At 41.0% G+C, this 11,737-nt stretch overlaps 2 protein-coding genes across 2 annotated transcripts; one reads left to right on the top strand and one right to left on the bottom strand.

Annotated features, from left to right (window-relative positions):
• Window positions 1–1,175: 1,175 nt before the first annotated feature.
• On the top strand, window positions 1,176–5,109 carry ercc1 (excision repair cross-complementation group 1). Its single transcript, XM_036541138.1, has 9 exons — window positions 1,176–1,328; window positions 1,943–2,401; window positions 2,617–2,720; window positions 3,046–3,145; window positions 3,345–3,421; window positions 3,584–3,683; window positions 4,016–4,087; window positions 4,269–4,337; window positions 4,589–5,109. Exons 1-9 carry the CDS (start codon window positions 1,263–1,265, stop codon window positions 4,652–4,654), a joined length of 1,113 nt encoding a protein of 370 aa, XP_036397031.1. The 5' UTR covers window positions 1,176–1,262; the 3' UTR covers window positions 4,655–5,109.
• Window positions 5,110–5,744: 635 nt separating this feature from the next.
• rabl3 (RAB, member of RAS oncogene family-like 3) lies at window positions 5,745–8,967 on the bottom strand. The gene is made up of 8 exons (XM_036541116.1): window positions 8,916–8,967; window positions 8,192–8,283; window positions 7,876–8,005; window positions 7,653–7,767; window positions 7,379–7,529; window positions 6,735–6,806; window positions 6,599–6,637; window positions 5,745–6,440 (listed from the first exon to the last, which is right to left on the bottom strand). The coding sequence occupies exons 1-8, from the start codon at window positions 8,959–8,961 to the stop codon at window positions 6,384–6,386; spliced, it is 702 nt and encodes a 233-aa protein (XP_036397009.1). The 5' UTR covers window positions 8,962–8,967; the 3' UTR covers window positions 5,745–6,383.
• Between the last annotated feature and the right edge of the window lie 2,770 nt (window positions 8,968–11,737).

Consider the following 11,737-nt stretch of genomic DNA (forward strand, 5'->3'; position numbering starts at 1 on the left):
GCTAGGAGAGAGCATCGCCGCACCTGTTACTGCACCGCACTGCCGGGCACGAGGGAATTCCCGCGACTTCTCTCCGTTTGTTTCTCCATGGGAGCTCTGAGATGGAAGAATGGGGGGAGCACACTGTGTGTGTGTGTGTGTGTGTGTGTGTGTGTGTGTGAACACGAATGTGTACGTGCGTGCATTTGACCTGTGTCTGTCTATCCAAGATAAGCTGTTCATTTGAAATTAGATCTTGAATCCACCTCTTGAATAAGTACCTATTTCAAATCTCGATGCTCAACTCTCAAATAAAGCTCGAGTTTTCTCTACGCTAGTGCCCATTATTTGCAGTACATTGTATAGGAATGACAAATAGATTTAAATGTGCTACACAGGAGTTTTTGTCATGTTTTTAATTATGTTAATTATTGTATAATCTCTAGCGCAAATGAAAATAAATAAGCATATTAAACATCAGTGTTTCAGATCTAAGATCAATCCGTCCCTACGATATATTTTGTAGTGTTGTAAAATGGCTCGTGACTCTGCATAAGTAAAATTAACAGAGGCACAGAAAAGAAACGGTGTTATGAACCTGAGCTAGTACTCCACTCGCATAATCGCGGACTCAAAGTGCCCCGAATGCTCCACCTGCAGATCCCTCGCTGAACTGAAGCAACACACATACGGGTCTCTAGCGCCCTCTGCCGGATTTTGAAAAATACACCATAGTTTGAATAAGGTTTCTGTGAGCAAGAGGTGCCGCATATTGAAATATGTTCACTTTGTGTCATCTGTACCTGTACATTTCACGGTAAATCGGTAAAGTCTATACGTACTGATGTCCTTGACTGGTGAATGCGCTGCTCAATGCGACGCTGACTAAACGTTACCTTTTTGTCATCAGTTTAGAGCGGTCGCTGCCCAAGTCCACTATTGATTACAATAAATGTATGTATTTATCTAATCATCTATGTCCTCCATTAAAATATTCAGATCATAAATATCAGTGGGTCTGAGCAGCACGCCTCACTGGGAACTGTTGCTCTTAAAAACAGTTGTTTCGAGATCACATCGAGTGGCTGCGATCCTGGACAAGTGCTGCGCAGCGCCTTTGACGTAGCCGAACACCAAGCAACGGCTCGATTATATCTGTGATCAATTGGTAATGTCTATGTATTTTGTATGGCGGCGGTTTTTCCGAAGCCTAAACAAATCGTTTCGTGTTTGTTTGTAGTTTGTTGCTATTATTAAATAATCTGCTTTCCGTATATTGGCAGATGGAGAAGAAAAAGAAATTTAACATTAATCTGGACGATTCTGTTTTTACCAAAGAAAGACCTCCGGTTTGTACTCATGCGTTTTACGTGTTTTAATGTTAGCAGCTAGCTAGTTAGATGTAGAACATCAGTGCACATTGGCAATATTATGTACCGTAATGACTTAATGAATGGGGTTGTTTACTTGATTAGGGTGTTTCTTTATTCACTGTTGCGCTATCTGACAATTAGGGGTAACTGCTGAACTGAAATTAATTGATTTAGCTATAGCAGGCTAAGTAGAACAAAAGCTTAGTGTGGCGCGTTTGCGAGAATGAACTTTCTACTGTCTAGCTAACGTTTACTTATACATGCAATTTGCAGGCTTGACGGACTCACTAACGTCTTCCAGGGTTTTCTCTTTGAGCCTTGGCTGTTAGCTGTCGTCACAAATGTGTCGTTTGCTGTTTATTATGAACCGTTATTTAATGAAATCTTGGAATCCAGAAAGTGTCTGTACATATTCTAATTGTCCAGTCGTCTTGGCAGACGACTAGATCAAACGAGATCAAACTTGTAAAATTGACATGGAGACCTGTAAAAACAATGTGTTTCAGCATGTCTATTCGCAGCTATAGGACTTTGCACATATAGTACATTTACTGGGAGTTAATGGACCCTGATACCTCTCCTCTGTGCAGGTGAAGCCTTTGTTTAAACCGTCGACCAAAAGTAGTGAAGGAAACCCATCATCATGTGAGTCAGAAACACAGCCTGCACCCCATCCTGCTGGCCAGCCGCTGTCTTATGCTGAGTTTATTGTCCAGAGTAAAAGCCATGCTCCTCAGCAAAATGCTCCGCTTGCTCAGAGAGCGGGTCTAGCAAGGCCATGTTCAGGGGGAGAGGTGGCTAGAGTGGGACCAACTGAACAGGTTGCTGCAGGAGGATCAGGAGCTCAGGGGTGTTCCACAGGAACGCTTAAGCCCCAGAATGAGACGACCGGAACGGACACTTCAAGCTGCGGCCCCCCAGCTCCTCCTCAGGTGGAGGCTGTACAAGGAGAGGAGCAACAAGGGGCTGGTCAGAGGTCAGACGTAGGCTCCAACAGCGCCCCCAAACCGGCCGGCACAGGGAACAGCATCATTGTTAGTCCCAGGCAGGTGAGAATTACTGGAAGCTGTCTTCACATCCCATAAAAGGGGGAAAAAGAGCTAATTAAGATTCATAGCAGAAGATTTATGTCTGAACAGTATTTTGTATTTTTAATCTGAGAGACTCCATCTGAAGAAAGTGTTGTGTGATAGTGTATTGGGACCGTGTGTCCTGAGAACCATGTATTCTCCTTTCAACGCATGCAGTACTGTTGTTCCTCCAGAGAGGTAACCCCATCCTGAAGTTTGTGAGGAGTGTGCCGTGGGAGTTTGGCGATGTGGTCCCAGATTATGTCCTAGGGCAGACGACGTGTGCCCTCTTCCTCAGGTCAGTGTTGTTGATTGGAAATATTTCTAATTGATATGTGTGCACTGCTGTTCATATTGGTGTTTTTTGGATCAGTAAAATAAATTCAGATTGAATAACTTCCTCTCAGTACAGGCATTTAAACAGTTGCATAGTCTCTGTCCCCTGTTTCTGTTTCCCCAGGATATATATATGTAATTCACCCTGCATGGTCTTAATCCTGCTGTGGACGCAGCCATAAGAGCCTCACATCATGTCCCCTTTGTGAATCGGTCTTTCTGACCATTACTTTCTGCTTCCATTGTGCATTGGACTGGTCTTTCTCCTGCCTGTGATGAACCTTCAGTCTGAGATACCACAACCTGAACCCCAACTACATCCATGACCGTCTGAAGCAGCTGGGCCAAACCTTCACTCTGAGGGTCCTATTGGTGCAGGTTGACGTGGTAAGACCAAGTTTTTTTACTTGATACATTTGATGTTACCTTTTGTTGTAACCGTGGGATATTTGTCAAAGCACTAAACTGTGTAGCACAGTGTCACCACTGTTGCATCTTTCCAGTTGGGATAATGTTAATTTGTTAAACTTGGAATTTGTTTCAGTCCTTCTTTTTTGCTGTCACCTCTCTCTGTACCGTGCCACAGAAAGACCCCCACCATGCCCTGAGGGAGCTGGCTCGTATCTGCATCATGGCAGACTGCACACTCATCCTGGCCTGGAGGTGAGGGGGATGTGGGTGAAAAGATGATTTAGCAAACAGTCTTATTTATTCATTCAAATCACATTGCTGAGTTAAATCACTCCGCTCTTTAAAAATTAATGATCGGTTAAATATGTCATTAAAATCAGTTGCCGTAATTTTATTTTGCATTACATGTGTAAGCCCGGAGGAGGCAGGACGCTACCTGGAAACATATAAATCCTATGAGAAGAAGCCTGCAGACCTGTTGAAGGAACAAGTAGAGAAGGACTACCTGTCTAAGGTATGTACAGTTGAGAAGAAAGTTATTTGTGTCACAGACAGCGAGATAGTAAAGGTTTCTGGGGAAGACCAATATTAGTGGTCTAAAATGTACTCATACTTCCATATCATGTGTCTTGTTATACGGCTGAATTTAACCTGGAGATGTTACTAATACCTACATAACACTGTCACTTTTTGTGAAACAGGAATGTGTCTCAGATCACAGATTAATCACTTTTGCAGGTGGATTAAAGTTTTGTATCAGTTCAGATGTCTTTACCACAAGGGGAACAGTTTTTCTGCTATACCCTCACTTGGGTTCTAACACCAGGCCCCATGTCTTTTTCACAGGTGACTGACTGTCTGACTACGGTGAAGTCAGTCAACAAGACAGACGCCATGACCCTTCTGTCCACATTTTCAGTAAGACTTCTTTCCATGTGTTTGCAGAAATGTTTTAAATGGAAAGTGGAAACACATACGAAATTCATAATCCACACAGATGGTGAAACTCCTCTGTTCACTCTGTCTTTTTGGGGAACTTGCTCTTGTTTACAGCAGGGCTTACTTGTTCTCTTTACTGTTTATCTTTCCCCAAAAACAGTCTCTGGAGGGGGTAATAAATGCCTCTAAAGAGGAACTTACACTCTGTCCAGGATTAGGTCCGCAGAAGGTAAGATGGATGAGAGTGAATGCTCTTTTCTCTGTGATATTACAGGATATAGACAGACAGCCATTTTATCTTAGTCCAAACCCGCAGCGCTATATGGCCACAGTTGTTTTCATTAGGTGTGCTTTTTAACAGGTAAAGTTACCATTGCCATGCCAACATAATCTTTATTATTTTTACAATACACATTTACAGCTGTTTGTGATTGACATGTCATTACCTTTAGGTCATATTTTGTTGTGTGTCCCTCACAGGCAAGACGGCTGTACGATGTGCTTCATCAGCCCTTCCTAAAGTCCAGGAAGAAAGTGAACACGTAGGGCTAGCAGTGACTGGGTCTCACTGCCCACTATAGCACTTGGCCAAAGAAATTCCTGCCACTGCTGTCTTCACTCAAGCTCTACCCGTCAGCAGACTGTGGAAATGAGTGGTGATTTCACACACTGGAAATGGATGGCTTCAGTGAAGCTGTGGTGTCTGGTATCGGGACTTCAAAGCTGAATACTCTGTGACCTGTGACTAAATTGTCTGTGCAATTATTTTCTACACAAAACTACAGTAATCTTACTTTTGAACAAGTACAGTTTAATGCCAGATTGGCATTGTGCTGATTTATCAAGTCCAATTAGATTAACAGGAGGTCAGCAGTGTAAATAACACCATAGTTGTGTAGCGTTTGTCTGAGGAAGTAAGATTTTGTGACATTGTGTGATGTCGTTTGTATGTAGCTGAGTGTACAGTCCCATTCTGTGTGTAATTTTGAAAGTATGTCTAATTTAATATCCCATTCTACAGAAAATGTGTGCATTTGTGTTTTATGTATCAAACACATACATATATACATACATACATGTGATGAGTGAGAGTCGCTCCAACAGCCAGCATAAGCATGGTGGCCTTAGGTCACCAGGTTGCCTGAGGGGTGAACAAACCTAAGTAGGTACAGTCTAAATCTGAGGTATTAGGGCAATGTAATGTAAAGTTGGACTGGAAAACATAAAAATCAAATATCACTTGATTTGTGTAATTTCCCAGGCATTGTCAGATAGTGCTGATCTGCACCTTACATTGGAAATAATCAACCAGTGCTTGTCTCTGTAGTTGAAACAGCACCACACCACTTAATTTGTTAATAGTAATAGATACACAAAATATCAAAAGAACTGTACATAATTACTGTTTATACAGTCAATGACACAAGTGATTTATTTATAAATTATTACAAAGACGACTTTGGTAATCTTATTCATTTACTACTCTGGATTCATAACCCCAATTTGTGAATATCCAAATGCTTTAACATGAATCAAATTATATCAAGTTACCTCCATCATATGTGAACAAAAATTACAATAAGTCTTTCAGCCATTCAAAAGATTTAGTGCAATTCTCTTAAATATCAAGGCTGTGTTTTTTTTCTTGTGCCTACATTGAGACTGGTGAGGAAGTGACAATGACAAAAATCAGATGGAAAAAAAAACACACCCATGGCCCTGATTTTCTTGTAAAACAGTAACACTCCCATATATACTTTTTTCTTAAAAGACATTCAAATGTCACACCTGGAATAAAAACGGGACTCTGTCCCAAATTAAAATGCACTGAGCACAGATTGCTCCTGGCTTGCCTGCAGTAAGCAGGTATGTCTCACTTAACCCCTTGAGGTATGATCACTCCCCTCAAGTAATGAGGCCATTCATCCACCAATGAGCAACAAAGCCCACACAGGAGCCTCTGAAACACATCTCCATTCCAGCCCCTGTGCTGCTATGGTCTGCCTTTCCTTTATATGCCCTTTGTCACAGTGCTTCTTCAAGACGACTCTTCAAGCATACACATGTGGCCGAGGGATAGTGTCTCATGTACTCTTAAACAATTCACTTGGGAGTGGCGTAGTGCTGCATCAGTGGTGTGTATGGTTTTGCAGGCATCACTGGTCAGTCTGTCAGGCAGAGGACTGGTTGAGTCTATCATTGGCAAAAGGAGCGCCAAGATGTGACGGTCCTCAGGGTGATTAGGCCACATGTCCTTGCCCTGCTGGCATCCTGCTCAGTCGTAATGGAGGCTCTTGAAGTTGAAGCGTTTCCTGTCTGCAAAGCCAGTCATCTGTGGAGAGGAGTACAAGAGAACAGAGATAAATCACAGGTTTACGATGTATTTCCAGGCTTTCTTTAAATCTAAAGTAGAAAATTCAAAGTAGAAATTCAATGTCCTAAATTTTCAACTTAATGGTCTATTTAAGGTAGCAGTAAAAAAAGACTAACCTGATTTGCCTCCCTTGTGAGGAACCTCTTCTCGATCACCTGAAAGATAAAAGCCAGGTAAGTGCAGACCTTTTGCTGTTGGAACCGTAAAACAGCAAAACCAATGATATTGATACAACAATACTGCGATTCTCACCTTGTCAAAGAATCTGCTTAGCTTCACTGCATTTGATGAACCTGCTGCAAAATACCTTGGATTCGTGCAATCCTGTAAAACCCGAAACAAGTATGGGAAATTTGTCTGGAGAACTGTGTCGCAGTATGTAGTACTATTAGGGAATATTGCCATGTTCATGTGTTCAACCCAGGCCAAACACAGCCATGATCTAAATGCTCTTGGTACTTTTACACACCAATCATTCTCATCAGTGTAAGAAAAAAAAAAAAAAAACTGTTCTCTATTTTTTTTCAATACAAAACAAAACCCAAAGGAGTAACCACACTTAAGTACATCATTACAAATAAGAGGAAAAGCGAAGAGAGGCTGGCCAGCAGAGACTTAATGTGAGGGTGGATGGGCTCAAGTATTCAAGCTGAAAACAGCACAGTATTCAGGCTACTGAATTAGTCTGACAGTGATCACATCAAGTGGTCTCTGTCACACACCTGTTGAGGTATAGCCAGTCTCGAATGGGAAATGAATTGATTTCCAGATCATGTTACTGAGAAGCTTGCAGTATGCATCATTTTCTAACCAGTGACCAGTTCGAAGGTTATCTAAATGTATGGCGGCTGGTTCAATACCTGAGCTGAGAGAAGCAACGAAACAGAAGTACACACCAGGTTTATCTCCTCAGCGTTGAAGTCTTCTGACAGGAATACGGTCCTCTTTAACACATCGTTGCGCTTGTTCTCTGGGATCTGGTCAAACTTGGTCCCGATCACAAGCAGAGGGATGGGGTTGTCAGCAAACTGTTCCCTGTCATAGTCTCTGGAGGTGTACAGGAGGAAAAAGAGCAAAGGAGCTTCAAGCTGTATAAAAAAGGGACGCGGCTCCTTCTTCAAAACCTTGGCGCATCAAAGGCAAATGCTTACTGGAGTCAGAGAGACATACCCATTTGTGACAACAACTCCTGTTGGAGATGAATCTTTATTCAAGACTTCTAATGACCAGCGGTGTAAGTTCTGTGAGGATTTCTTGTTTGTCAAGTCATGGACTAATATGATTCCTGAAAAAACATAAGCCAAATATGACAACTTAATGAGAATCTGCTGACATATGCATGTCAAATGTATTCCATTCATCATGTGATCTACAGTCAGCTGCTCCTCTTCACCATTTACAGAATTGTAGAAAACAGCTCTGGTGCTTTTCACACTACTGACGCTGCCCACGGATCCTCCAATATCCCACAGTTCAATGTAGTAGGTCTTCTCTTCTGGAGTGCCCTCTTTGTAGTCATGGACCTGTCGAACAATGATTCACCGTGACTATTAGTCGCCCTTGGTTGATAGCTAGCTAGCTAGCAAGCTGAGTAAGGACTGGAGTTGTACACGCGTATTTTAAGTGAACACTCTGTACTACAGGTTGTTAAAGTCATGAATAAACATAAAATTAAACTAGCAAAGTGTTATTCTTTTCAACATTCTCACCCGCACATCCACGGAGCAGCCCACTGTCCATGAGGGGTTACCGAGCACTTGATTCTGACACAACAAATGAACCAGGGACGACTTCCCAACGCCTATAATATTAAAACAGACCAACACCACCACTAATTATCAAGGAGGACAAAACTTCATCTTGCTAGCTAATGCATACTCAATGCTTATTAGATCTCAGCCACCTCAGCCGATTGCCAAAGCATGGGACTAACTAGGTAGCTAATGTGTTACGTTACACTACTGCACTTTTAGCTTAGAACTGTCAACCACATGCAGGCTAAAACGGCACGTGCAAAATTAATACTTTAATACTTTAATATAATAATAGAATATTAAAACAATCTATCTCGAAATCTATAAAACCTACTAGTCAACCATACAGCGGAGGCTAACTTAGGCTAGGTAGCATAATGTTAAAATGAATGCAGAAAGCTCTGTAACATGCAAATCCCAACACCATCACCAAAGGAAAATAAATGAAGTAATTAAAGGAAAACGTTGGCATAAGTATAAAACTGTAGGTATACGCTACAGCTACATATCTAAGCAACACAATAAAAGTGGTTATCTAGCTCGCTAGTCCAATATTATCCCCGGGCTTGAGCCAAGTAGTCCAGTTTCATGTCATTTCAAAAATCCCTTATTTGACAGAGTTTGTAACATGATTTACAGTACATATTTAAATATAAACCCAAATCAGCACTTCACTAACCTGAATCTCCCAAAACCAGCACCTTCACTTTGTCAAAAGCAGCCATTTTCCATAAACACCTCACTGTTGTCCCGGAAGTAGCCAACATTGTACACGTCTCAGATTTGCAGCTTTCTAAGCGGTTGATGTAAATTGTTTCTAGTCATTCATTGGCTCCTAATTCCATCCGTCATGTTGGGATTATGGTAAAAAGAGCGAATCAGATTTGGAAAAAAGGCATTATGGTCTGTTTAAAAAACGGCGAAGTGACGCTTGATTCCATTACAAGTGGGAAATTAGGAGAAGAAACTGAAGTCCGAGTTTACGTATCACCACTCAGGGCACTCTATTGACCGTCAGTTTTGGTAAGAAGGTGACCAAAACAATGTCTTTTCACTTGCGGACCTGTTTAAATTGGGCAAGTTGTTAAATGACTGAAATCCATCAATCCATCAAAACCAACACGGATACATAAATGTAACTACACAATTAGTCCGCGTGCGCACACAGTTACAGCCAGTCTGTGAACGTGCAGCACATCACCCATGATTCAACATAGCTTTTGCTGCAGCTCGATCATGATCCTAACACTCTCATACTGTGCATTCTTCATATAAAAAAGTAATACCAGGCTCTCACAAACAAATATTGTGCCTCACACTTAAATACTCAACAGAGTGAAAGGGTAGATAAATGGGTAAATAAGGTTAGCTTAGTAATACACTGAGTTTCTTATCCTACTCCAATGATCAGATTTATTCTCGCATAAAACATTCTGAGAACATTTGCAGTTTAGGTAAGTGCTTGAATGCTGGTTGGCATGGCATGAATAAATTAGACACTTTATACTGATGAAAAAAATGATGCCTTCTTATAAGTCTTATAACAGTCACACCAATGAAAGAAGTGCAGCTGGTCATTCCACAGCTTCCACTAGCTAAGATTCTCTGTATAACTAAGGAGGCAAGGTGCTACCAGGCCAATTAAAACTGGAAACAGTCAAAGGTAATGAGTCACAATATGATGTTATGTTTTAATTTAGTTAAGGGCATTGACTGGGCTTCGACTCAAACACTGTCATTTCTAACAACATTTAAATAATTAAAGTGAGTTATGTTATTTTTAATTTAAATTGATGTAAGCTCGTATAAGAATAAAGAACACTTCAAATGTGTTGTATTCCATTTTTAATTTCTCTAATTAATGAAAGGTTATTTAACACATAAATATACATTGTACCCATTCATGTGGAACTCTGACCGCTTATAGGAATCACATTGTCTTGGATGGATGCAGGTCCAGCGCTACAGGGGTGCTTAGGGGTGCATTGCACCCCCAGACAGACCACAGTTGTCTCTTTATATCCCAATGTCTACATAGTATTTATGACTTTTTGTGCACCCCGTGGATTGCAATTGCACCCTTCTCTATTTTCTCCTAGTGCCAAGCCTGGATGGATGTGTGTTGGACTACCTGTCAGTCTCCACTATCAACCACAGTGGTGCTGTATCTGATTAGGACTCTAGGTGGCAGCAGAATACAGCAGAGCCTGATGTCTCTGCCTCCTTTGCTTATTAATAACAATGAAATGACAAGAGATGTGTCATGACTGTCAGTTTTATTGACAGATAAAAAACCTGTCCAAAATCCACATATGTAGCACTAGTGACAACAAATAATGTGAAGAAGGCTTCCAACGTCTGATCTTAGCGTTGCGGTATTCTCCTGACATCCCCATCCAAACAGATTCCCCCGAATACACACACACTGCAGCTGACCTCCTTTAGTTTTTGGGGGTACAGCTGCACAGTGGAGAGGGTTATCTTTTCTTCTCTGCATGTACTTTAACCTAGACCCAGACTAGAGGCTAAACGCAGCCTCTAGGCTCTACCCAACCTTCATTTCATTGTGCTTCATTAAAGTGCATTTTCTCTATGCATGTAGCTGTCAAATACCTATGGGTTGAAGTTATGAAAAGTAGTGTAATACCAAATACCAAACTTTGACTTCTTTACTTTAATAGTAGAACAAGCACCTCGGTACAGCTTCTCAACTCTAGGTGGTTTTTGAGAATATAGTGATCACTGCCATGCATGTGGGTCAGTGTTGTCCAGTGATCTCCTTTGTCAAAGTCTGTGGAGCCATTATAATTATCAGTGGAAGTTACACACAGTGCCACTGTGGTGTGCGCTAACATCTCGACAGCTTCTGTCTTCATCCATGGTTCTGCTCCACCCTGACAGCCCATTGTAGTGTGAAGTTCATGTGTGCCTTTCAGTCCAGTGCCATGTATGACAACTAGTTTATAGTTCATTACTGTTTTTCATTTCTCCTGAGAAAGACAACAAGAAAGAGAAAACAACTTACTTCCTCTCTGGTGACTGTAGTTTTAAGCTTACATTTGAACTCTTAGTTTACCTATATCCAAAACTACACAACCCAGCTCTCTGCTGCTAAAAAAAAAAACTTTTTTTTTTCTCCTCTGTGGATTTTTCACGTGGTAAAACATTACAGTATAGGTACTAATAAAACTTGACATGGTATTTTCTTTTTGAGGAGTTATAAAAACACATATACAATCAACAAAGACCTGTAAACTAATTCACAATCTGCTTTTCATGTATAGTGACTTTCTGTAAAATTGTACTGAAGTGTAACAACTGTAACAAAATTTCTCAACAAAAAACAACTTTTTGCTTTAAAGAGATTCATGAGTGCATCAATATAACAATAGCTGTCTATGAATTTTTGAGCTGTGGTTAAATTTATGTCCATAGGTCTGTAGCTCCTGACAAAACAACAGGTAGAATCTTTGGGCTGAATGTTGCATGTGCGTCTACCCT

Source organism: Megalops cyprinoides, chromosome 11 (genome assembly GCF_013368585.1).
Source record: "Megalops cyprinoides isolate fMegCyp1 chromosome 11, fMegCyp1.pri, whole genome shotgun sequence".
In the NCBI taxonomy this organism is placed as follows: Eukaryota; Metazoa; Chordata; class Actinopteri; order Elopiformes; family Megalopidae; genus Megalops; species Megalops cyprinoides.